At 43.5% G+C, this 27122-nt stretch overlaps 1 protein-coding gene across 1 annotated transcript in view; it reads left to right on the top strand.

The window, feature by feature from the left end:
- Positions 1-27122, top strand: part of col16a1 (collagen, type XVI, alpha 1) — a 63343-nt gene that overhangs the window by 25527 nt on the left and 10694 nt on the right. Inside the window, exons 6-45 of the mRNA XM_029442630.1 lie at positions 2628-2708; positions 4701-4769; positions 7686-7718; positions 10766-10798; positions 10947-10991; positions 11460-11498; positions 11629-11691; positions 12614-12658; positions 12751-12846; positions 13032-13070; positions 13316-13360; positions 13480-13515; positions 13600-13722; positions 14399-14434; positions 15384-15419; positions 15648-15770; positions 16030-16074; positions 16432-16467; positions 16558-16611; positions 16912-16953; positions 17038-17181; positions 18137-18172; positions 19166-19273; positions 19603-19725; positions 19856-19909; positions 20021-20062; positions 20424-20459; positions 20559-20612; positions 20728-20796; positions 20896-20940; positions 21323-21349; positions 22172-22228; positions 22573-22617; positions 22779-22850; positions 23500-23553; positions 26055-26108; positions 26198-26317; positions 26469-26510; positions 26596-26661; positions 26780-26824. Coding sequence (XP_029298490.1) covers positions 2628-2708; positions 4701-4769; positions 7686-7718; positions 10766-10798; positions 10947-10991; positions 11460-11498; positions 11629-11691; positions 12614-12658; positions 12751-12846; positions 13032-13070; positions 13316-13360; positions 13480-13515; positions 13600-13722; positions 14399-14434; positions 15384-15419; positions 15648-15770; positions 16030-16074; positions 16432-16467; positions 16558-16611; positions 16912-16953; positions 17038-17181; positions 18137-18172; positions 19166-19273; positions 19603-19725; positions 19856-19909; positions 20021-20062; positions 20424-20459; positions 20559-20612; positions 20728-20796; positions 20896-20940; positions 21323-21349; positions 22172-22228; positions 22573-22617; positions 22779-22850; positions 23500-23553; positions 26055-26108; positions 26198-26317; positions 26469-26510; positions 26596-26661; positions 26780-26824 — 2412 coding nt within the window. The remainder of the gene's footprint in view (positions 1-2627; positions 2709-4700; positions 4770-7685; positions 7719-10765; positions 10799-10946; positions 10992-11459; positions 11499-11628; positions 11692-12613; positions 12659-12750; positions 12847-13031; positions 13071-13315; positions 13361-13479; positions 13516-13599; positions 13723-14398; positions 14435-15383; positions 15420-15647; positions 15771-16029; positions 16075-16431; positions 16468-16557; positions 16612-16911; positions 16954-17037; positions 17182-18136; positions 18173-19165; positions 19274-19602; positions 19726-19855; positions 19910-20020; positions 20063-20423; positions 20460-20558; positions 20613-20727; positions 20797-20895; positions 20941-21322; positions 21350-22171; positions 22229-22572; positions 22618-22778; positions 22851-23499; positions 23554-26054; positions 26109-26197; positions 26318-26468; positions 26511-26595; positions 26662-26779; positions 26825-27122) is intronic.

The following is a 27122-nucleotide window of genomic DNA, read 5'->3' as shown; positions in this document are numbered from 1 at the left end:
ACCCGGGGTACCCGGTCATACGCCTTCTCCAGATCCACAAAACACATGTAGACCGGATGGGCGTACTCCCAGGCCCCCTCCAGGATCCTTGCGAGAGTGAAGAGTTGGTCCGTTGTTCCACGACCAGGACGGAATCCGCATTGTTCCTCTTCAATCAGAGGTTCGACTACCGGCCGAACCCTCCTTTCCAGTACCTTGGAGTAGACTTTACCAGGGAGGCTGAGAAGTGTGATACCCCTGTAGTTGGCACACACTCTCTGGTCCCCCTTTTTAAATAGGGGAACCACCACCCCGGTCTGCCAACCCCTAGGCACTGTCCCAGACTTCCACGCAATGTTGACGAGGCGTGTCAACCAAGACAGCCCCTCAACACCCAAAGCCTTCAGCATTTCTGGACGGATCTCATCAACCCCTGCGGCTTTGCCACTGTGGAGTTGTTTGACTACCTCAGTGACTTCCATCAGGGAAATTGACGATGATCCCCCATCAGCTTCCAGCTCTGCCTCAACCATAGAGGGCGTGTTAGTCGGATTCAGGAGTTCCTCAAAGTGCTCCTTCCACCGGCCGATAACCTTCTCAGTTGAAGTCAGCAGGGTCCCACCCTTGCTGTACACAGCTTGGATGGTTCCTCGCTTCCCCCTCCTGAGGTGCCGGATGGTTTTCCAGAAGCACCTTGGTGCCGACCGAAAGTCCTTCTCCATAGCTTCTCCGAACTTCTCCCACACCCTCTGCTTTGCCTCTGACATGGCAGAAGCTGCCGCCCTTCTAGTCCTTCGATACCCTGCAACTGTTTCCGGAGTCCTCCCGGATAACATAACCCGGAAGGACTCCTTCTTCAGTCGGACGCCTTCCCTGACCACCGGGGTCCACCACGGTGTTCGAGGGTTACCGCCTCTTGAGGCACCTAAGACCTTGAGACCATAGCTCATCACCGCAGCTTCAGCAATAGAGGTTTTGAACATCGCCCACTCAGGTTCAATGCCCCCAACCTCCACAGGGATGGCTGAAAAGCTCCGCCGGAGGTGTGAGTTAAAGATCCCCAGGATAGGGGCTTCCTCCAGACGTTCCCAGTTCACCCGCACTACCCGTTTGGGTTTACCAGGTCTGTCCAGAGTCTTCCCCCACCCCTTGATCCAACTCACCACCAGATGGTGATCAGTCGACAGCTCCGCCCCTCTCTTCACCCGAGTGTCCAAAACATGCGGCCTCAGGTCAGATGATACGATTACGAAATCGATCATTGACCTTTGGCCTAGGATGCTCTGTTACCACGTGCACTTATGAGCATCCTTATGTTCGAACATGGTGTTTGTTATGGCCATTCCATGGCTAGCACAGAAGTCCAATAACAAACGACCGTTCGGGTTTAGATCAGGGAGGCCCTTCCTCCCAATCACGCCTCTCCAGGTGTCTCCATCGTTTCCCACGTGTGCGTTGAAGTCTCCCAGCAAGACTACGGAGTCCCCTACTGGAGCCCCCTGCAGGGCTCCATTCAGGGTCTCCAAGAAGGCCGAATACTCAGAACTGCGGTTTGGGGCATAGGCACAAACAACAGTCAGAGTTTTCCCCCCCATAACCCGAAGGCGTAGGGAGGCGACCCTCTCGTCCACCGGGATAAACTCCAACATAGCGGTGCTCAGCCGGGGGCTAGTGAGTATCCCCACCCCGGCCCGACGCCTCACACCTTGGGCAACTCCGGAGAAGAATAGAGTCCAACCCCTATCCAGGAGTACGGTTCCAGAGCCAAGACTGTGCGTGGAGGTAAGCCCCACCAGATCCAACTGGTAGCGCTCCACCTCCCGCACTAGTTCCGGCTCCTTCCCCCACAGAGAGGTGACGTTCCACATCCCCAGAGCCAGCCTCTGCTGCCCGGGTCTGGTCCGTCGAGGTCCCTGACCAATCACTGCCACCCATGTGACAGCGCACCCGACCCCAGCGGTTTTTCCCATGAGTGGTGGGCCCACAGGATGGATGGATGGGAGGCACCACGTAGCTTCTTCGGGCTGTGCCCGACCGGGCTCCGTGGCAAACCCGGCCACCAGGCGCTCGCTGTCGGGCCCTCCCTCCGGGCCTGGCTCCAGACGGGGGCCCCGGGCTTCCTCCGGGCAGGGTCTCTCCTTTCCTTTTCCTTTCTTTCATGAAGTCGTTTTTGAACCATTCTTAGTCTGGCCCCTCACCTGAGACCAATTTGCCTTGGGAGACCCTACCAGGAGCACTAGGCTCCAGACAACACAGCTCTCAGGTTCATAGGGACACACAAACCTCTCCACCACGATAAGGTGATGGTTCCCAGAGAGGCTAATCCAGGCACTTAGTTTGATGATCAATTAACCGGCCTAGTTAGAAAGCAGGCGAAGGCTCTTTTGTTAGCGCAAGGAGGAAGTGTTCAAACGTACACACACACACACACACACACACACACACACACACACACACACACACACACGTAAACCTCTGGACAAAGTGTTTTCCTAATACTTTATATAAATGAGAAACTAATTGGCTCTCAGCCTTGTTTTCCACCTGATCTAAACTTTATTTACATTATCAGACACACAAAACCGAGGACTTGTGGAGCGTTAAATGCGTGTTAAATATTTATTTTTTTCATCCCTCTCTTTCCATAGATGGACATTCAGCAGGTGACGCTGTATTGCGATCCCTCCCTAGCTACTCAGGAGGCCTGCTGCGAGATACCTGGAGCACGGGTGAGACTGGCAAACCCTAACCCTAACTGATAATGAAGGATTAACAAAAAACAATGAATGAAAGTGTTTCTACGTTGAATTCTCTCCTGCATCGTCCTATAATGAAAATAAACCTGGCATTTAAAGGGAAGTCTTATTTGCTTTCTGGCAGATAGATACATCACGTGTGTCAGAACGGTAAATATCAAGCTCGAGTGAGCATCTGGTGAGCCAGAACAGCTGTTTCCCCTCTTGTTAGATTGTGCTAAACTAATCTAACCGATTGCTGGATGCAGCTTTATATTTCATATATACGAGAGTTGATGTTTCTCAAAGGGCTTGAACATCTTACACCAGCAGTTGGGCCTCTCGCCACCAAATGATCGGTCTAACCCCAGTCTTCACACAGGGATGAGTGTGGAGGAACATCATCAGGAGAAAATAATTTCCTTTGGCTTTAAAATAGTTTCTTTAGAGGTTTCAGGCTTACACCAATCTTAGCTTCAGTCAACAGGCGCATGTCACTCTGTTTGGAGGAAGTTCTTCTTTCCCCAGTGAAGACTAATCTAGTTATTTGCTGGAAGGTAACTGTGCAACAGCTGCAAGGAAAGCTGAGTTTGCGTTTTCATAATTAACCATCGACAATCTCTGCGTTGGCTCTGTGGGCTTATTCTTGTTAATCAGCAACACTTTGTCTTTGTACAAATAAAGGTTTTGATTCAGAAAGAAAAACTAAAAACTTTTGTTTTGCAGTGAGAGGCGTCAATTTACTTGACTTCCACAAACAAAAGGCCATCTTATGTTATTTCACACAAGGCTTTGTATGTATACAATTTAGAGTAATTCCACTGTGTGCAAATATGTCACATCAACTGCTGTTTGCCAATATTGTTTGTACTTTTTAAAGTGTGACCGAAAGCCTAATTGAAAGTATCACTTGTTTTCTCTCGCAGCCTCAGAAATACAAGTTTCTTCACTATTTACAATTTTACGCTTATATTTCTCTCTTTCTCCTGCCTATCTACCTATTCTCTTTACGTGTATCTGTGTGCAGTTATGCTGCGCAGGCTTCATAGAAAGAGAAAAAACGGATTCATTGGACCTTAACAGCATTTTCCTGTTAGACAGACAAAGTTATTGTTCAGGTATGGAAGGAATTGCAAACAGCCAGTTCTCGGGGTTTATTTTTAAGCTGAAGGTATTTTTGTGCTCAGCCAACTTTTTTAGTCAGAATCCTCCAGGGTGTCTGTGTGTACACACGTACGTGTCTTTTTCATTATGAAATGAGTTTTTCAGAGGGATACAAAAAGGGGTGAGAAGTTCCCACAGAAGTTTGAAACTGTGGAGTCCTCTGGAGGAAGGACTAAAAGCTGAATAATTTTTAATTAAAGGATTTGAAGAAGGAAACCTCTTCTCTTTTGCTCAAGGCATGTGTGCTGCAGGGCTCCCTTCAAGCTGTGTTTAAGTTTGAAAATGAATAATGGAGGAGCATGTGTGCACATATGTAGGCACTTAACCGCCTGTTCACACACCCATGAAGGCTGCGGCGCTCTTGAAACCAAAGGGAAGAGATAGAACTGCTAGCTGTCAATTGCTTTTACATCGTGATCTGACTGCTGCGATGCGTATAACAGACCATGGTACAGAAGCCTGGATTTTTCTCTGTGTTTTAGATTGTCTGGTTCTGAATTACACAGGGTTTATTTATTTATTAAAAAAAAAAAAAAAAAAAAAATTAAAAATGGTATAATGCTAGAAATAGTGTATTCTAATTTGAATCCTATGTTGTGCTTTAATATAATAGAAGACGATGCAATCACCAATTATTTAGCTCACAAATGTCAGCTCTCCAATGTGTGCAAGTGAATCCCAAATATGAAACATACTTTATTTGTAAATGTCAGAATCTTTAGGGTTTTAAAGGAGAATTAATTTTCTTAACAACAGTTGGAAAATGAGTCCCTGTTTTTTTATTTTACCTCGTCTCAAATGATATCTGTTGTATGTTCGCAGTGCCCACCAGACGCTCCCAAGAGCCGCCGTGCTGCTGAGTATGACCTGTTGGAAAACACTTTTAACCAGGTAAATCAACAAATGCACACAAAGAAAGACAATGCAAAACATATGTGGTCGCACACACACACACACTCATAAAAGAACACACACAATTACACCATGTACCGTACCATACACTGAAAATACACTTCTTATGCTGTAGTAGTTGTATTTCAATGAAAAACTCTTGCATCCAGTGACAAATTGATGTAAAATGTGATTGAATCTTGTCGTTTCCATCATGAATTCCCACAACACATGGCTCCCATTAGGCACAGACATACCACATGCAGACACAGAAGAGGACTCGGCCTCAAACGGCTTTGTTTTTGAGACTGTTTGAGTCATAGATGCTCCTGCTGGCGAGCAAACGCTGGCCTGAAGGACTTTTAACAAATGGCTTTGTTGTTCTTCCCTGTAAACTTTGCCGTTGAAAAAAACCCCCTGTTTTCTATTCTGCTAGAGTCTTTAGCACTTCCCAGTTTTATGTGACTTCATTTCAGTGAAATCTGCTGTTTAGCAATCAATCAAAGTGTTCGCGAATGACAAATAGAGCCTCGTGCAACTCGTGGGAGCACTTAACCGACACATTTCCCTGGTGTTTTTTTACAGCTTCTTTAACGCTGCGTGATACATGAAGTTCTTTCAATATATAACGTGACGACAAATGAATTTTTTGTTTCCACTGCCGCTTGTTTCATCGTTCATATTAATGGGATCTATATCCAATTATCTATTCATTAGGCTTTGTCTGGTGGAGAACTGGCGTTAACTTAGAGCTGACTTCAGGACACAGTAATCAGTCCCGCAGATGGGGTCAGACACACTTACAATAACTCAGGCATTCCATCTCTCTCTGTGTTTCGTCCTCTCTCACCTGTCATTGTTCCTCCACTTCTCCTCTGCTAACAGTTGTTGACAGATTATTGTATTCCGTGTTGCCTTATATAGTTCAGTAATAGTAATGTTACCACCATCTTCCTCACAGATGCGTAATGAATCCCGGACAAATTTCTGTCCTCATTTCCCATTCTTATAGCTGTGCCGTCTCTTGTCTTGCCCTAATTCACAACATGCTCATACAAGCACAAGACTAACTTGAGTAGGTTCTATTTTTATCTATGTGTGTGTGAGCTCTGTACACAGCAAATGATCAATGTAAGCCAAGATTCCAGTGTGCAGGCCAGATGTCACTGAGCCAGAGCACCGCTTTCATTAAACTAAGCCTCACTGATTGACAACGTATTAAACTCGTGCATACGTGGACGGTTGTGTGTTCTGTATGTGGAGAGAGTACTGTACATTGTTGCCATGGAGTGAGCTCAGGGTAAACCGGGGTCAGATATTATTCATTTGTAAAACCCTGTAACATTCACTCGTTTTTTCCTCCTTAAGTTAAAGGCTTTAAACATAAAAGTTTGTTTATTGGTTTTGGGGAGTTCTACTGTATGTGTGTACAAGTTGTATTCACTCTTTTTTGGCTCCAGAGAGGTGCTTTGCGAACTCTGATAAAGTGCCTCAAGGGGTGTTGCTTGAGTCAGCATCGGTTGGGTCTGAAGACTTGACATGTTCTACATCTGTAGCCCGCTTCTCCTCTCTGCTTGAGGCTAGCGGCGTCAGCTCCTACTAGCATAACACACCCGAATCTGCAACCGATTTATCTGTGGTCGAGTTGCATTGTGGGTAATATAGGCGCCAGGTTTTGTCAAGGAAGAAAAATGTGTGGAATTATATCTATGATACCTGTGGTTCTGCTGCTTCGATATTAACAAGGACTTTGGATATACAGTAAGAAACCGCATCGTCTGGTGATGTAAACAATCTGTTCTTGCGATTACTATTGGAATCAGATTTCATGAAGTGTGTCTGTACCTTTGATCATGTGTGTGTGTTTGGGTCCTGAGGTATGACACATTTCACCCGCACTCTTTCTTACCTTCCAGCACCGTAAACCTAATTGTTTCCTTCTTTCAGCCCAGCTCCCAGCTGAAAGGTCATCTGCTCCTCAGAAGACCTAAAGGCTTCTTTGGGTCTTCATTTCCAGGTTTCTACTTGACTTTGTATTTTCTTAAGTCCAAAACCAGCTCATATTTGGTCAAACTCTTCGTTATTTCTCCCCTTTTTTAACTTGCTGCATTGAACAAATAGTTTCCGTTCAGCTTTCCAGTCCATGTTTCTTGTTGCTGAATCTTTTTATATTTTTGTTTTTGTCTGATTTGTAACTCTGTGCACAGCAGGGTTCATCTCCTCATTTGCCTCTGGGCTCGTGGGGTACAGTACTTCTTCTTTTTTCTCTCTGCTCATCTGCTTCCATCTCTTTTTTTCACTCAGAATAAAGAATAACTGTTAATGACCCGTGTGTGAAACCAAGATGACTTTTTTTCTCCTCTCTTTGTTGTTTATCTGATGCAATGAAATGCAACGGCAACAATGTTTAAAGGGATGCAGTGCACATGCAACAGGAAAACAACAGCTTGCCTATGCCAAATATGTCATATGATGTTGATAATACGGAGACTTTCAAGTGCAATTGTTGCTATTTCCTGGGAACATCTTCAAGGAACTCTAGGAACTGCAGCAGAACTGCCAGTGACTGGGAATATAAACTATACGCTCAGAGGTTGGAGAATCGTTTAGAAAATGTGGATTAAAACCTTGATACAATTTAAGGAACAATTCAGGGCTGAAACAAGAAAACCAGACAAAGTAATATTTCTGTGAAGTCAGAATAAGTGTCTGAATAGGATAGGAGCCAGTTTTTGGACGTGAAACTGTCAGCGTTAGAGACTAAACATAGACAGAAACCAATTTTGGACCAATTGGAAGCCAAAAAATGGTGGTAATATTGAGGTCATGTTTGAATGTGATGTGAAAGAAAAAAGACCTGATGTTTTCCTTCTTTCTATCACCGCCCCCCCCCTCCCCCCCTCCTTCTTTCTACAGGAGATTTTTGCATCAAAGGATCTGGCAGAGAAAGTAAGCCTCACAATTGACACACACACACACACACACACACACACACACACACACACACACACACACACACACACACACACACACACTTACTTACTTGAATTAGAGACTCCAAAAGTCCAATGTGTACAGTCCAGGAAGCATAATGGTGAAATTCAAGTAGGAAGACTTTTTTATGTTGTGTGTATGTGTGTTGTGCATGGTGTTAGTAAAATGAATAGTCCTTCTCTATTCCCTCCCTCCCTCCCTCCATCCCTCCCTCACACGTACGCAGCTTGCTGACTGACTGAGGACTGATTTACACCTCATTATGCGCCGAGCCTCAGTCGGGAGTTGCGGCTGCCTATTAATTTTGTCATTCACCTACAATAGGCATGTTCTGTTCACAAATAGAATACAAAACTCCAGACGCTTCATTATGTCGCTCCTGTGTGTGCTTATTAATGCAGCTGGCCACCTCCCCTGACTTCCTCAATGTAGGTTATTACCTGGGTTGAAGCGCACAGCTTGCCTTTCCACCGGGGGGGCAAACACACGCAAAGAAACCAAAGTGACTTTTCTTCTGTTCTGTGAATTTAATTTAGTCAATTTACACAAGAGAAAGTTTTGTTTTTTTCAGGGTAAAAATAGACATATTACCCGTCGGAATCCATTGATAGTACAACTGGATAAAAGCACTGCGACACGAATGCCAACACATATGCAGAGGAGGCCTATGTATTAATGTCATTATGCTAATAAATGGTCTGAAAAGGGGGTAGATTTGGCTTCTGCTGCACAATCCTAAAGCTCAGTTAGAAACCAATTTTCCTCCCAGTGTTCATGACATGCTGCTTCAGCTATTCCTCTATAGCTTGTTCCTGCTACATCAGTGGCTTCTTGGTTATGTGAGTCAAAGGGCTCAGCAGGAATTCTAATAATAAGGGCTATTCCAAATAAAATCCCAGCATGCACTTCCTGTCTTTTAATTAAGTTATGCATTTGAGAAAGCCGCACCTACACATAAAATACTATAAAAATATAATAGTTTATATAATTAATTCCACACATATTAAAACATGCAACACAGGCAAGAACAAATGTATGTTTATACTGAGTATTAGAGTCTCATTAGTGTGCCGGGTGTTGCCCTTGTTCTGTCAAGTCCTGGCAACTAGAGAGACGGTGCCAAAAGATGAGCCCATTGGGATGTTTAATACCAAAAAAAACAAGGCTCACTGACAGGAAGCTGGTGCCAAAAAAATCAGCCTGTCTTTTGAGATGTTTAGGCTAATAAATGAGCATAATTCTGGCATGCATAATGTAATGAGTGTATTGGAATGCAGGATGTCACGAAGGGAGCCTCTTTGTTTGGATATTAAATGCTTAAATATGACACTTTGTACCAGAATGCCTATTAAGATGATGCACTTAAAGCTGCACTAATCAATATTTAAATATTACCAATGGATATAATGGCAATGCGTAACAAGAAGGATGTCGCTTGTGATGACGAACACGTGAAATGATCGCTGACGAAGTTTCCCTCAGAGTTACTCAGCAACTAGAGCGTACTAATGGAGCATTTAGCAGCTAAATTGTGATTGTTATCGGGACGTATCATTCTCTAGAGTCTATGAATTGTACTGCCAACATAATGTTAATATACACAAATGCAACCCTTTTGTTTGAAACCTTAACTCAATGCCATACGTTAACAATGCACAATAGGATGTTCACAGTGGAAAACAAAGTATACAGTAGAAAACTGTTTAAAATACTGTAAGCATCGTGTGTATGATCCTCAGAGATTCTCAATTCTGCTCTCTTAATTATCAGCAATGACAGCAACGCGGGCTTAGTCACTGGGACGTGTTGGTGCCATTTCATAGAGCACAGAACAAGTATGTTGCCCTTTTTACAGCAATCTGACTTCCCCATTTGAAAACATAGAGAGTAAACTATAAACGCAAGGCTGCTGAGGTTATAAGCATAACTATACGAGTACTCGACTGAGCCCACGGGCCAGACAAGAGCTCGGAAAGAGTGACTCGTCATTGCAGCCGGCCGAGCCAGCCATTGATAGATTTGTAGCTCGTAGGGGGGGGGGGGGGAGAAGAGGGAGAATTACACATTGTCTCCGGGCTGTTACGAGCCCTCTCTTGTCGTCTCAGCAAGCTCGTAGTGGCTGCTTCTATGTATGCAAACGTCTCGGTGTGTGAAAGCATGACTCCCAGAAACACCGGGTGGGGGGATTTGGCTTTAATTACTCGCTTCCGCTAAAAGAAATGCTTCAGTTATTTATAATGCTTATCTTTATTTGGTATGTGTGTGCACCCTCCTGTGAGGAGCAGCTGGTCTCCTCACTCCTGTGCCATGGGAATCAGACATTCCTATTGATCTCCGTCTCCCATGGGAGCTGTGTGAGTGTGTAGGAGTGTATGTGTGTGTGAGTGTGTGTGTGTGTGCCCACTTGTCCACCTCCCATCCTTTTTAACTGCATTCCGTAGCAGCACAGGGCTTCGGCACAGTTTCGTTTTGTATAACAGTGCCACCATCTGGCGACTGCAGAAACTACAGGCCACTTTACTTCCTACACAAACTTCCTTTTACTTCAGTGAATATTAAATACGGTATAATAATAATTCTCTCTCTCTGTCTGTCTGTCTATCTGTCTGTCTGTCTGTCTGTAGTGTGCTGGTTGTTTACTCCTGAATAGGGAAGAAAATGTAAGGACCTCTGATCTTTACTTTCACTTCTTTCTTTCAGAACATGCCAAAAGTATACTGCTGCAGAGTGTGTGTGTGTGTGTGTGTGTGAGTGTGTGTGTGTGTGTGTAGTCAGATTCATATCGGCGGAATCTGTGATGTCCAGACATGCCTTGCACTGAACACTGATACCTATCTACATACACACTTATACACACACACTTTGATTCTGCCGTGGTGTAATATCATGCTGGCTACGGACCAATCCACCACTGAGCTGATATGCATTCATCAGTCGCTCGCTGATTCTGTTCTTCGCCCGCAAGCAATCATTCTTCTTCTCTTCTTTTCTCTCCATCTTAGGGTGATGGCTGTTCTGGCTCCCATTCAGGTCCAGTAAGTAATATTTCCATTGCGTCTCACTCTCACAGCGTGCCTCGTTTTGCATTGTCTCGTTATTTGGCTTCCAGCGCAGTATGAACCTGAAAATTGTCCAAAAAGTGTTCTGTGATAATACATGCCAACCAAGTGTCTCTAACCTCAGTGCACAGAGGGACCCAAGGGCCAGAAGGGAGAGAGAGGCGAGCTGGTGAGTGCCAATCTTCTGCTCCAGGTTACAGCACCACACCACACTGCCTCCCGACCTCGCCAACCCTTCAGTTTGATCCTTATTTCAAAATCCTCATTTTCAAGCATTAATATTAATAATTCAGTGGGAATTGAACTGTGAGTCATTGTGTGTGCAAGCATGAATGTGTACAGGTCTTTATGGATATGTGTCTAAGTATACATGGGATGCATCTGATTCGTGTATATGCATCTGTACCTGCATGCCCGTGTTTCTCAGGTCAAGTGTGTGTGTGTGTGTGTGTGTGTGTGTGTGTGTGTGTGTGTGTGTGTGTCAGTGAAGCATATGGGTCCTGCTGTTAGTCCATACGGGTTTGCATACTGGTCACTGTGTTGTTTGCTATGCTCCAGTGGTGTGTGTGTGTGTGTGATGTCTCTTTAGAGCCAGGTCATTGATCTGGTTTCTTGTCTCCATTCCTCCTCTCCACAGGCGTCGCCTGCCAACTGGGGCGAAGCAGCAGGGTACAAGGTGAAAGGTTTTAAGTAACATCCAGTGATGAATAATAAAGATATGACCTTATGATGTTCATCTAATTCATTTCTAAGCCTTTATTATTTTAACTTGTCTCTCTGTGTGTTTCTTCTCCCGCTCGGTCTAGGGAGAAAAAGGTCAGAAGGGAGACTACGGTGCTCAGGGTCTCTCTGGTACTCCAGGGAAGGATGTAGGTGTTTATTTAAACCTTGTATTTATTTTTGTCTTTTTTTGCTCTCATTTACGTTGTCTCACAGGGTTCCTGTAATGAGAATCAGTGAATGCGTGAAATTAGCTTTGAGGTTAAGTCAAATGGTTATTTTGAAATACCACAGAAGCTAAAAATGAGCTTGCACTCACAAACACACACACACTTACGCTGCCACTTTTATCAGGCTAAGAGAGGATATTCAGTCAACTTATACGGTATTACTCTTTAAGCTAAGACTCCCATTGATATCTGTCCCCCCCCCCCCATCCTCTCTCCCATGGCGTTAAGTCGGCCTGTTAATGCCTGTTAGATTAGGCTAGAGCAACAAAGCTTGCACAATCAATGCTGCCTCATTGACTGTGCTGTTCGTCTCTTACACAGGCAGGAGCCTATTCAGTAAGACTTAAACCTTTTAATCTTCCCTGTTCAGCGCAGTGATCCTGTAGACGCATGAAAAGTTTTGAGTAACAAATTACAGCGTGTGTGTGCTCTGAGATATTCCCCTTGGTTTCCGGCATCAGACGCACTCACATTTAGCTGTTCACCAGGCTAAGTGCTTGTCGTGGACAGATGGATTTGGCGGAGGGTAGATATTTTCTTAAGCCTTTCATCCATCTGACATTGTGAATATGAATGTGCTTGTTGATGTGACTTGAATCAGGCAGCCTGAAAATATTGCATATGCACCGCTGAAGATAATACATCTTACAGACTCTGCAATTCTCCCGCTGTCTATTTCCAATTGTGAAATGTCAAACAAATGAGGGAAATCAACAAGTGTCTTTAACAATTTATGAAGACGTTTTGGAGATAGATTTCCGCTGAGCTCGCTCGATCATTCTGAGCCGACGATGTCACCGACCGTACTGATGCTTTGTCACTTCCTGTCTCCGTTCGCCAGGGTCGAGCGGGGTCCATCTGCGTCGTCGGACCCAAGGGACAGAAGGTCTGGCTGCATTAAGTCCATAATATCTGTCCGTCACATACTTTCAGTGCAGTTTGGATTTAATAGAGCTGTGTTAAAACTTGTTTTCACAGGGTACCTCAGGTTTGGTGGGTCCTGAGGGTTTGGCTGGTGAGCCAGGGAAGCCTGGATTTCCAGGCGCACGAGGAGTTGGAAAGCCAGGCCTACCAGTGAGTGTGTTCTCTGGAGGAAATGAAGTAGTCTATGTGCACTTATTGGAAGGTGTAACCTGATACACTTGTCTGAGAGTTGGACCAGAAAGTACTTTTATTAGACGTTGGCAGAACTTCTTCTTTTGTCGCAGCATTCGAAAAGGCTTTTGAAAAGATGTATGTACTTTCTTTGTCCCTGTCAGGGCCCTCCTGGTGGACCGGGTGGTGCGAAGGGAGCCACGGTAGGTTCACCGTTTGGCACATGACACATGATATTTGTGGTAAGGTGGATCAGCTCATCTGATAGGAATGTGGGGGAACCACTGATCCAGACCAGCATATTGACATCATCATTACATGTCTCTGTAGTTAACGGATTCCATCATCTTCTGTGGATTCATCATTAAACTAGCAAAACCCCAAAATGATATAGTAAACAAGCTTTGAGGGTAACTGTAACAATACTCTCAGTGATTTGTGTTAACAGGGAAACGCAGGATCTCCGGGAGAAGAAGGACTGACGGGAGATCCGGTGAGAGACTCTTTAAAACGTTGATTGATATTCAGCAACGTCTGCAGGAGCTTCACACATACAGTGTTCTTACCGAGCTCATGCGTCAGTGTTTGACTGGGATTCTGTTGTTTTCACAGGGGCCGAGAGGACCAGCGGGGTACAAAGGAGAGAAGGTACACGCAAACATTAGCTTTAATCTCTTAATCTGCGTGCCTGTGTGCTCTCTCATCCTCGTATTGCGTGTTTTTAATCTTCAGGGTGACCCCTGCGAAGTGTGCCCCGTGCTGCCTGCAGACATGGGAAACACAGTGGCTCTGCAAGGCAAGCCAGGCCCGAAAGGAGAGCCTGGATTAGCGGGCGTAGGAGAGAGAGGACCGGCTGTAAGTACACCAGTTTGAATGTAATGTCGAGCTGTAATGTATTCTGAACCGGCCCCGAGCGGTTCGGTTGAACACTTTTACGATCTCGCCACATGTTTTATGAGGAAGTCGTAGCCGTAGCTGACGATTGTACCTTGAGCACTTGTTTGATAGTGTATATTTTATTTTTCTTATCATTCTGAGCGAAGGGTTGGAGTTTATTTCTACCTCAGGGGGGGGGGAGTTGTATTTGCCCTTGTAATTCTCACAGCAGCTCAAGAAGAGAAAGCGTGATATGTCATTGACATTGTCATAAATGTATTCTCCAAGGCAATGGTCATTTTGCTTAATCAATCGTAACGCATCTCTCTCTCCGGGGAGTCTGGACTCAACACATTGTGCGTTGTGTCTCTCTTTCTGTTCCTTCTGCATCTTCCCTCTTACCCTAGCAGGTGAAATGGGGAATGATTTGTGGAGGGGGGGGGGGGAAGAATATAAATCTAGAGCCTTATGAGATTCTCTGTGCAACGATTTCCAATAATGCCAGCATCCATCTGTCATACCTGGTTAGGGCAGAGGGAGAAGGAGGCAGAGCAACAGAGAGAGCGAGTGAGACGGAGTATGACCTCGCCGTATCAAAGTTGATCTAACGATACTTCTGCTCCTCTCTTCTCTTTTCTTTCCCTGTATTTACCAGGGGCGACTGGGTGCAGACGGCAAGGCAGGACAGAAGGTATAGAGTCATTCATTTACAGCTCACGGTTGATTCATAATCTGTGGACGCGTGACCTATGCACGCTCATCTGCTTTCCTACACATTCAGATATGCTAACATCAGCAGTGCACAAGGCTCTCCTAAAGCAAACTAGCTGAACTAAAGTCCAAAGAAGAGACAAAAGTGCGCACACATACATTCAGTACTCCTACAAATGGCCTGTTTAGTATGTCTATACTCTCTCTATAGATATATACATATTTATAAATATACATATGCATGAATGCCAACCTGCTCCACACATCTACCCACACACACATTGTTGATATATTCCCACATCTGCCTAATTGTACCCAGTGTTGGGGAAGCTCATCTAGTTTGGTTAATAAAAGCTACTTAGTAGTTCAAAGTACTTTATTACAAAGTACTCTACTCTAAAAAATAGATGATCAAATTGACGATGTAGATATGATCCAAAATGATAAATTATAAATTATTGTTTATTTCAAAAAGTGCTCGCTTAGTTTCAGGTCATTCATAAAGCAAAAGAAAAAATATTTAACTTTTTTATACCGTTTGAAAAAATGAACATAGAGAATAATAATAATAATAATAATAATAATAATAATAATAATAATAATAATAATAATAGTAATAGTAATACTAATAATAATAATCAAATAATAATATATAAAAAAATATTTCCTTTTTTATTAATTTAATAAAAGAAAATTAATTTCAGTAGTTAGCTGCATAAAATGTGCAACAAAGTTGTTTCACTACTTAAATCACTATGTAAATATGAATGTAATTGACCTACCAGCAAGCGACTACAAATGCAGTTAAAACTACCACTGTAGTTTAGCTCACTTCTCCCCTACACTGATTGCACCACAGTATGCTCATCAGACTGAGCTGGGACTAATTTGCATCATCTTGATGTCTTTGTTTTTGTATGTTTTGACAGGGGGAAGCAGGTTCAGGTGGCATCAAAGGAGAAAAGGTCAGCTTTTATTTGGCTTAAGGTCAAACTGTTTCTTGTTTAGACTTCTTTATTCGGCTGTCAGCGATGTAAAGAACCCTAATTAGTCTCGCTAAACCTGTACAAACACTTTAATGCTTTATGTTTCTAACCATATGATCGTTTCTTTCATTTGTGAATGAGTCCTGACTGTAGATGATTATTTGGACACGTCCTCTGACCCATGTCCGATCTGTCCGCGTGATTTAGGGAGAGAAGTGTTCCGTGTGCCCCACCCTCGGAGAGTTACCCGCAAACATCGACCCCGGTTTCCAGTCTCAAACCCTGAAGCAGAAGGGCGAGAAGGGGGAGATCGGACTGAGTGGACAGCGAGTGAGTCCATTCTTAATGTAATCCTAGTGCTAAATAAAAAGCAGAGCAAGTATACTCATAAACAATGAGAAACGGTGTTATCTTGTTATTGTTGGAGGACTTTTGTCTTCCTGAAGAGAAGCAATAATATCCACTGTAACACACATGGTAGAAGGAAACACGTTGGGTAATTGTTTTTTGTGATTTTGTTATTTTTGCTTGCATGTGTGAGCAGCGATAAGCACCTTCATTAAAATGTTCAATTTGTCCTGCTCCACAGGGGGAGACAGGGAACGTAGGATCTCCTGGACTTAGAGGAGAGCAGGTAAGCACTGTAATATTAAAAACAACAACACTGGGAGTTGGTGACCTCAATAGCAGACGAGGCTTACATAAGGGGAAGCTCACTCGGTAGGTTGCAGAACGGGGCTCATAATAGACTTCACCAAGAAGATGATCACAGCAGTGCGCTAATTTTAGGGCCCAAAACTGTCCGCCATAGGGATTTTACTCAGCGGGGAACTTATTAGTGAAAAGCTTAGCTTGTGAAAAGACTTGACATGGCTGCCTGTAGGGTGCACCTTACTTTGAAATGTGAATTACCAATTTAAAACACCCATCCATTTTTATCAATTCCGACGCTGTGTAGTGATTTTTTTTTTTTTTTTTTACTTGTCTGCAGGGTAGCGCAGGCAGCAAAGGAGCTGATGGTAAGCAGGTAAGTTCATATTCAGTTCTTTGAAACAGAATATCTCACTTCACATGCTGATTGTGTTGTGTTGTTAAATGAAATGTGTCCACGTGACAGGGGAAGCACGGACCCGCGGGACCCGGTGGCTATGACGGACAGAAAGGCACACAGGTAAGAGAGCGGTGACGAACTGTTACTGTTACGCAGCAGGGCGACGGGATTCTTTAGCTTTCAATGTTTTAAAAAAAGTATTGTTTTGTCTCCTTCAGTTCTTACAAAATGATGTTGTACATCGCTACATGCTAACAGCTTAGTATGCACTCTGAGCTGAAAGCGATGTTTGAACAGTTTCCACATTTTGCTATTTTTGCACAAGCATCTCACAATTGTGTATCTTTTGCTGACGCCATTTAATACTTCTCATTCGACACCACTTTAATATAATATTTGTCTTTTGACAGGGCGATCAAGGGCAAGCCTGGTCTTAGTATTCCTGGCCTTAAGGGTGAGAAGGTAAGCGTAGACGTAATTGCTTTTTGCTTCATTTAGCTTCATTGTCATGCAAACTAACCTCCCTGACTCCCTGCTCCTCTCTAGGGCGAGTGTGGTCTGTGCCAGCCCGCCGAGGTCGGTAGCGGACCCGCCAGCTACAAAATGCCTGACGGAACTAGAGGCAAGCAAGGCGAACCCGGCCTTCCAGGGCCGCCCGGACCTCCAGGTCTCGGAGCTGATGGCAAACAGGTACTATTGCTCTGTAAGGGAAGTATGGCAAGTAATCCAGAAAATACACAGGCAGCTTTAGGAATTAGAAACTTGGTTTATGTTAGATTATTGAAATCTGTTTGCATTGCTTGCAGCAAACCAGTGAGCACACAAAACACCACAAACACACAGTATGAATTGTCAGATGAGAAAAGGTCAGAGACTGTGTTGGTCCCTCCTTCAGAGGACAGTATGAGGCTCTCTGAGCTCCTAAAGCCAAGAACAAAATAAATAAGGACGCTTTAATCCAAGCTGCTCAATTTCTGTTCAACTTTGTATCATATTGTATATATTGCCACCATTAGTTTCATTGTGTTTTGTTATTACACACTATGTTACTGCACTTTTATTGCATTTTATTGTTTAACAATACAACTTGACTAAATGAACATGGAACCGTACTGCAGTTTACAACCAACCACAACGTTATTTTATTATAACGGTTAAGTTCTGCGGTAGAGATCTATACTGCGCACACCGCCACTGTCTGTGATCTGACTTTATCTGAATTAATGATAGAAATTAAATCATATCATTCCAAAAAAAAAACAAAGCAGCTTCTCGCTTTCCTCTTTTGTTGCCACAGTAAAATCAGATTAAGCAGCATCTGGATGAATGAAAAGATTTTAGATGCTGAAAGACCCCCCCATCTCCCCCCTTAGGGCGAATCAACCACGATGCCTATTGTACAAAAAGGATATGCAGGGATTCTCCTCTTACCACAAGAATTGTTACTAAGTGTAGTAAATCTCTGTTGGCTTCTGTCACCTCTCCCAATTACATGCCGTGTGCCTCTGCGGTGAGCTTTATGTCAGTTGTTTTTACCTGAATGGATAGAGGCTAGCACGATACTTGCAGATGACTGCGCATGGGTTTCCAGAGTGTGGCTTTGTGTATCATGTATTTGTACATCACCTTCCATTTGCCTCCACAGGGCCCACAAGGACTGGCTGGTACTAAAGGAGAAAAGGTACATTTCCTGTCATAGATCGTGGTTATGAAAGCAGTTGTATATAACTATGTATTTTCACTCATGGTGTATTCCATCAATGACCCAGCGACACAGTCTCGCCACATTAAACAGTCTTGACTTCAGCGGAGAGATGGAAACCAACTAATCAATGTCTCTTAGGCATTCTGCACGGGTTTTTAAATAACTCGTGCCCACATACCCAAAACATGACTTTTAATAACATGCTGCATAACCTAGAGGAGTTAGACTATTTGGAGTCACTGGTTGCCTTTAGAAACAGTCAGACTTTAACTCATTTGACATCTACTGGGACCGAGGATGTCTGCAGAAGAATCACCCCACATGGCATGGAACAGGATTTCAAAGGAGTCCAGGTTCACATTACCAAAACCCCCGAAAACTGGGAAATAAATCTGCCATCAGCCGGAAACAGGCTACTTTAAATGACCTCGAGACTCTCCCACAATCGCTTTGCTTGGACTCAAGCTGAGCCCGATTGAGAGGATTTTTAAGGCTGAAACTACAAATCAAACTCAGAAATTCACACCAGACAATTATAATAATGAAGCAATGCTTTAGTTTGATATCAACAACTCGGCTACAGAACAGATTGCAGAGGAAAATTGATAGCACCCCGTGGAGTTTTCTTCTAAACAAACACAAGTTATGTTTACATTCAGTTGTTCTCACCAGAACCCGTCGTCTGTATCTTTGACGTCTGACAAACGAGCGCATTCCTTCCTCATAAAATATTTAGTAGTTTATGTGATAGCGGTCTTCTTCTTAACTGCCTTTGTTGCCGCATTTGCTGCGTCTGTTGATCAGTGGAATATTGTGCATCCAATGGCGTCCTCCACTCGGTACGTCAAAGCTCGAGATCGACAGATTGCCTCCACTCGGCCTCGGAAGGGTGGCCGTTACATTTCTGCCTTATATAGAACCTTTAAAGTAAGAATTGTGCCTGTTATCAACGTATTTCAATGTCACCAGGGTGAAGAAGGAGATCAAGGAAATGATGGACGGGACGGAGCTGGCGGAGCCCCAGGACTACCTGGAGTGCCTGGTCAAGACGGACTAATGGGCTTGAAGGGAGCGAAGGTACAAAGTCTCTGAACTGATCAGTCAGATCGATTTTGCTGCACCTTATTTAGTATCTGCTGACTACAATTGATGCAATAAAATGTTATCAAATCAAAGGGCTTACAGCATAAAAAGCATGTTCGATAAAGATCTACAGGTAGTTGGGAGTGTTTGGCCTTCCATTCATGGAGACGTCAAATCAAGCAGGTGATATCTTAGATGCCGCTGGTCACACTTGTACCAATGGTGGTTTAAAAACACCGATTGGCAAAATCCTTTTTCAACCAAAGTTATATTTTTTCCAAAAGGTCCCGGGATCATGGTTTGCATTTCTTGTGTTTTCCCAGGGTGATGCTTGTACCAGCTGTCCTTCTATGGGCACTACAACCGGTGATGGTGTAGCAGTGCAAGGCCCCAAAGGAGAGAGAGGAGAGCCTGGTCCTGCCGGGCAAGGGAAGCATGGAAGAAATGTGAGGAAAATGTGTATTTATTTATGCTATAATATACATATTATGTATGCATTTATGTATTTATGTATGTACTTATGGCTCGCTGTAGCAGGAAAATTGCTGATAATCATCCTGCATGCTTTCTCTTCAGGGAAAACCCGGCTTACCAGGTGTGCAGGGGCCTGCTGGTCCCAAAGGACGCAAGGTGTGAATGTCCATTTATTGTATTAGCGTGTTTATAAATACATGCGGAAGATTGTGTCTAATCATGTATCACTGACACATTCTTAATCGCGTTGTCTTGCGCTCCCTGTAGGGAGGTGATGGAGTCGCCGGAGTCAGCCTTCCAGGACCACAAGTAAGAACGATGTGTTCACATCTGGAGTTTTATAAAGACTGCTGATGCAGCTCTGTCTTACAAAACATCCTGGATGGATCTGGTCCTGCTGTGCTCTCAGTAATGAACACCATATCCTTCCATGATATCAGCGTTTTCCTGCCTCTTGGATCTAACAATGAAGTCATGAGGTTGTAAATAAGCATCTTAAAATAATCCTGCGTCGTTCTCTCACAAATCCTTTGATTTATTGAGGAATCCTAATCGCTTTGTTGACTGGTCCTTCCTCACTACTCCACTGTGAAACATCTCTTTACCTCCTTTCCCAAATATCCACTCTGTGCCTGTCTTATTCGTTTTGTCTTTTTTCATTCCGTCACAGGGTGAAGAGGGACCCAGAGGGCTCCAAGGACTTGTAGTAAGTTAATCAAATTATATATATTTTTAAATCTTACTTTTCTAAACTGTATTTTCAGATGTTGGCCTAATCTGTGTGTTTTTGATACCTGATCTACAGGGACCTCCTGGAGCCAGAGGATTGACTGGACCTGTTGGCCCTGCAGCGGAACAGGTAGCATAACATAGAGAGGTGGAAGCCTAATGTTTCGTTTCAGTATGCAATCAAATGTACCTCGTTTAGATAGAAGCATTGAAACCATGTGACAGTAAGTGTTTCCTGTTCTCAGGGCTCCAGAGGAGAAGTTGGGCTCCCAGGACCACAGGGGCCTCCGGGCATTGGAGTACCAGGGCTCCCGGTAAGACAAAAATGCATCATATTGCATTATGCATACGGACATATCGCGTCATGCTGGTATATCGTCAAACGCTGTTTTCCTATTTACTTTTTCACACAGGGTAGAGATGCTTTCCCCGGGCCTCAAGGAGCTGATGGCAGAAATGTGAGTTGTTTTGTTCCTGTATTGTCTAAATTGTTTAATCTACATGTAGTACATCAACAATTTGAAGAAACGTTAAAGAAATGTAGGTAGTAAACTCTGAGTTGTTGCCTCTGTGTTAGCGTCTGTTCAGAGCTTTAATTTTCTTTGAGCTTCTTTGGGAATTGTCCTTGATTTAGGCATCATTTGTAACCAAGGATGTCTGCCTCGATCCATAACAGAGGCAATGTCTGCTTCCATCTCATCCTCTGTCCCCTGATCTACGCTCAGCTCACTGCCCCGTGAGCTTTCTTCTGGAACAACAAAGCAAGAGTAACTAAGTGTTTGTGTGTGTGTGTGTGTGTGTGTGTGTGTGTGTGTGTGTGTGTGCTGTCTTCTTTTGCAGGGTTTTGATGGAGCTAAGGGGGACAAGGTAAGTCTACCGTTTTGTTTGGATGAAGGGATCTGGGGGGAGTTGAATATAAGGGGGTGGAACAGATGGTAATCGCAAGAGATGGTTCCTCTCATCTCGCGCACACACACACGCACACACACACACACACACACACACACACACGTACACACCTGCCTTGGGCCACGGATAGAGTAGCAGCGGAGGTGACAAGTGTACTGTTGCTGGCAGACAAGAGGAATTTCGGGGCCTTATGAGAGAAAGTGTGTGAGACTATTAATTACCGCATTCATCAGAGCCACCAGTCCAGACTGTCACTGAGAGAGTGGGAGAGATGAAGAAGCAGTGGAGCCAGTGCTTTAGGGTCGGGAGGTGTGTAAGATGCGGGACAGTTAAAGGAGGAAAAAGAAAAACGTGTCTTGTTCACACAGAGTCTGGAGCTCTGCTGGAGCGCTGATGTAGACCGTAATAACCTGATGCTACAGGAAGGTACTGAGAGCAGCTGTGTAATTGGGGATATCATTGGTTTCTTGTATTAGGTGAATTGCACCTTTCTTTGCATTTTAGTTTTCATTTCATTCTCTTACACTACATTAAGGTCAAATTCATGTAATGCAACGTTTTCAGTTCACAAAGTAGCAAAAGATCAGACAGACTTTGTGATGCGTAAGATTTCAGGGTTTAGCAAAAACGGCACAAAGGAGTCCTGAAAGCTCAAAGAGTTGCGACTTTCTTACAGTAAATAAGAGTTTTAATGTTGAATGAAAAAGGAGGTTTTGCAGCATGTGATTGAAGTGTTTCACTTTAGCCTTTTTATGGCTCTTTTATTGATATCTTTTTCAGGGTGAACCTGGAGAGTGCAACTGCATTATCCCTGTGCACACGGGCATTGGCGGACCTGTGAGTACACACACACACACACACACACACACACACACACACACACACACACACACACTGCAAACACATAAAGACATTATTACAATTATTACAATAATACTGTTAATGCCTCGCTACAGGAGACTGAGTACACATTGATTTTATAAACATGTTCTCACAGGGTTAATTATGACTCCACAGGGGACATATTGAGAATAATATACGTTCATGCTCAGTTATTTCCCCCCTCTGCATCTTCCTGCGCTTTGTCATTTGTTGTATTATTCTTAACTTCACACTGTGTGCTTTCTGTATGTTTTGCAAGCACCAGTGCTTCTCTGACTTTGACTACTTTTGCCTTCCAGGGTGCTCCAGGAACTCCAATAAACACATGGCAGCCCGGGCCTCAGGTCTGATCTGTCAGCCAGCAGTTGTGTCTGATAACTTGCGCTTCAATTGCAAAGCTTTGTTTCTGTTGTTGCCATCGCAAAGTTTCTTCTCAGAATTCTACATTTGTTGTTCGACTGTGAATGTGTCATGTCATTTGCGGCAATGTCTTTGTGTGTCGCAGGGCCCAGCAGGACCTCCCGGCCCACCTGGCCCCCCAGGGCCTGAGGGAATTAATGGACTGAAAGGAATACAGGTGAGAGAAAGGGGGGCAGTAGGATGGTGAGAGGGGTCTGTCTTCAGTTCAATTCAGTCGCTGCATCATCCTGGATTAAACTATAAACTACTTATAATGTAGGCTTTCAGCTTGGGCAACTGGGATTCTTAAGAAAGGCAATGCTTTGACATGCTTTGCAACTTGATGGGCAAAACAGAGTTCATAATATGCATGTAGGAAATGGAGCAACGTTATTTACTGAATGTGTGCAATAGCTTGGTTTTAAAAATAGGCTGAGATAACCAGGATCACTAACCCGTCCGGTGCTTCAAGCTTTAACCCATTTGGGAAGCTTTTGGGGGATGTTCGTCAAGACATGAACAGTTATTTGAAGGTCTAAATGCTAATTTGAAGTTTCAGTTTGATTTCATTTCTAAACTTGAGCAGACCTTCAAATAAGGTGTTACTGTGATCTGTGTCGCAAAAACGTTAAAGGTGTAAGAAGGACATCAACAGTGGTGATGGAGGAGGTCATGTCTTTGACACGGGTGCATTTTGTAACTATGGCTGAATGCAAGTTTCATGAGACGTGGCAGAAGAAGGGGACCCTTTGACTGCGTTGGTGGAGTTGGGAGTGGCTAGCCCTCGATCGGCTATAAACCAGTTCAACCTCAGTTCCTTCTTTCAGGGTATCCCTGGAAACGACGGGATACAGGGGAAACCGGGTTTACCTGGATACATCGTAAGTAACATTAGAGAGAGGAAGGAGGAGAGGCGACTCCAGATCTGGAGCCTTATGTATAAATGATGCGAAAGCTCAAGACTAGTGCATGTGTCGGGAAGCGGTATTTATAAAACACGGTCCTGTATCCATGTGGGCTTTACTTGATTTTAGTCACAAATGATGTGTTCAATTTAACTCCATAAATGTAAAAACATTCCCATTTCATAACAATTAACAGAAATGTTTCCCTCAAATGTGTCATTTCATTGTATCGTGATGTTAAATCTTAAACATTGAGCACGGGTGAACTGATAGAGTATGACGCTGATGGTAAGACTAAGGACGCTTTTTGTCGATATTAAAACAATATTAAAAAGGAGGTTGTTGACATCTACTTATGGGAAACTGTGTGAGTGGACATGAGTCTCCTTCATGGCTTCGGATCTGTTGCACATTTCAGAAGGTCTCATGTGTCCAAAGCTAGTTTACTTAAAGTAAGTGCGAGGACAACGTCAAAGTGGAGAAATGAGGTTAAGTGTTGTGAAGTCATCTGTGGACTCTAACTGTAGACGGTGTCTGTTTTTGTTTATTTCAAGTCTGCTGATTGCTTAATGTCATTAAAGGAACATCGATGCTGATCTCCAGCCAGCGCTCAAGGGGAATCTCACCTTTAACAAAATAATTTAAAGTTGTAGTTTAATGGAGGAATGGGAGGTGCTGGATAATCAGTAGACAATATGAGACTGAACTTAAAGGAACTCTGAACAGAAAAGTGTTTATTGATCACATATTAAGCAACACCTCTGGCTTACAAACATGATCTACATATTTAAATGGCTCATGGTGCAAAGGAAGAGATGCTACTGAAGCTTGAGTTGTAGGATAAGCTCTATTGCAGAATTGCTAAATTGTACTGAAGTTTAACTACAGTGTAAAAGTTGCCATCGATATACACACTTACACACACACACACACACACACACACACACACACACACACACACACGTCCAGACTTAATGCTGGCAGACTTACCCACCGTGCCTCTTTTTCTACCATGCTTCTATGGGTATTATGTCACTCAAAGTGGCAGCATATCTCTATGAAGCCTTACAAATTGCTTTGTCTTTGAAACATAACATTATGTTGCTCAGAGAAATCACAATGTTAGCAATTTGTTGATCCCTTTAAGTGTGGCAGAAGTGAACATTGCACAGTGACACATAATTATAGAGAACTTTCTTTTTGAGCAAGTCTGTTATTGCACAAAGCCTTGTGCTGGTAAAAAAAAAATAATCCAATAGCGTGCGGCATAAAATAGTCTTTCTAGCTAATGGCTTCATCCTGAACAATGTGAAATTAGTTTGTAACGACTTTGAAACCAGGCCAGGTGCTATTGACAGACGCTCTTAGTGGAAAGGCTCCCTCTGCTTTGATAGGGAGCAGACTGCCTTTAACAGTAAATGCGATTGAGCGTGTGGAGTGAGCACTTTTAGCTCAGAACTCAGTACAAACAGGCAGCGGAACTCCATCGTGGCACTGTGCATATCAGCATAGTAGCAACACTGCTTGCTTTCAAGTATTCATGTAGGCTACTGCTTCTTTTTTTGTTTTATTGTTTGCCATGAAATCATACAAAAAGTCAAATGTTTGACATCAGAAATACTACATATATCATTATAGCAAGAAACAGAGGGTTGTGTGTGGTGCAGTGAGTGTAATAGGCATATGCAGCTGTATTTTAATATGAAAATTAAGTTACAGAAGAAAACATTTTTTTTTATTATTCTAAAAAAATATACACCAGGATTGATATAATGCATAATTAAAACACTTTGTAATTGTCGCCTAAGGCCAAAGAGATGTTAGGCAGTTCTCAACTGAACAGGCGTCTGGAGGAGAGGAACGTCCTCAGTGGACCTTTTTCACAGCAGCCATTTTGACGTGTCATGGTAGGAGAAGCACAGGTGTTACTAACAACACTACAATGTTCTATTCAAGAGTCCCAGTGACAGTGAGTCAGCATGCACATGCAGCTAAATGGAATTCAGCCGTCATTAATTTAATTATTTATACCTGTGCTTCTCTTACTGTGACTCGTCAAAATGTTTCTGTGAAAAAGGTATTTTCTGCAACCTCAGTGCGTTATTTTGTCTCGACATTGTACTGAATGAGATGTTCCTACACAGACGTGCCGTATACTTACTTGTCTTGCATCTGAATGCACAGACCTGTCCCGGTTGAATTAGCATGTAGCGCTCGATGCTAATCTCAGTGCTAATGACCCTCAGACAATAAGTTACACGCCATTGGGAAGAGGTGTCAGTCATTGTCATGACATTGTGCAACTGTGAAGAAACTGTCCTTCAGTGCAAAGCTGAACTGTATTTATCAACGTTGGGAAACTTTCTTTGCGTTTGTCGATAGTGGAAGAAAAGAGCTGATTTTGATAATTAGGGTTTTTGCCTTATTTATTGTAATTGATGCCATCAAGTAAATATTACTTTCTGCCCCCTCTCTAGTACCCCACTGGACCACACCCACTGCCTCAAGACTCTGCTAGACAAGATGGTGATGTAAGTAACAAATGCATTTTGGGGGAATTTAATTGTATTGTATCCAGTATACATAGTATATATGTGTCTATGTGTGTTCTCCGACACAGGAGCGCTGTGAAGGGAACTGTTCCCAAGGAGTTCCAGGAGTTCCAGGCACACCTAATGTGGAGGGAGAGAAAAGAGAGCCGGGTAAGCCTGGCGTCACCCCGTTGGACAACTGTGACAAGGTGAGACTGGGAGTTTTCTTCTCAATCCAGAATCATATTTAAAAACGTTGTCACTGTGTTTGTTGTTGACCTTACGTGACTGCACAATGTAGTATTTGACTTGATGGTGAGTACGTCTCCATTTGACTCTGAGTCTGTTGTCTGCTTCCAGTGTTTGGAGAGACTGCAGAGAGAGCAGGCGACACAAGCAGTGGTCAGTCGAGATCGTGTTCTGAGGATATATTCACGAGACACGTATGTGCACATTTTCTGACTGATTCCCGTCTTTGCCTCCATAGAATGACCGACCGGGAACACCTGGAATTCCAGGAACGCCTGGATCACAAGGAATGAGAGGAGAGCCAGTGAGTCCGTCAAGTACATACTGTTCATTCGATAGGAGAGAGTGTGTGCGTTTGCCTTTTGTATGCATTTAAAAAAACGAGGGTAGGATCACCTTTTCTTTCTGTGTCTTTACTAAAGGGTTTATCAGGAGATAGAGGCGCAGCTGGAATACAAGGACACATGGTGAGATTAAGCAACATATCTTCCTCTCGTCGAACCTCTGCAGAGAGCTCAATTGTAACTCCCACGGAGCTTATTTATAGTAGAGAAACACGAGTATGTTATCATGGTTTAATGGCAAAATCCTTATGTATGTGAGGATCTGCCTAAAGTACATCCACTCCAGTAGGTGATGACAGACTTGATGACTCTGAAAACTATTATCAACCAAACAGGATTGAAAACTATAAGTGCATTTTAATCTCTGTAATTTATTTCTTCTTTTTTTTGTGAATGTTAGGACAACCCTGTTGGGCTTTTA

Source organism: Cottoperca gobio, chromosome 11 (genome assembly GCF_900634415.1).
Source record: "Cottoperca gobio chromosome 11, fCotGob3.1, whole genome shotgun sequence".
NCBI classification, from domain to species: domain Eukaryota; kingdom Metazoa; phylum Chordata; class Actinopteri; order Perciformes; family Bovichtidae; genus Cottoperca; species Cottoperca gobio.
This window is presented reverse-complemented; position numbering and strand designations above follow the sequence as displayed.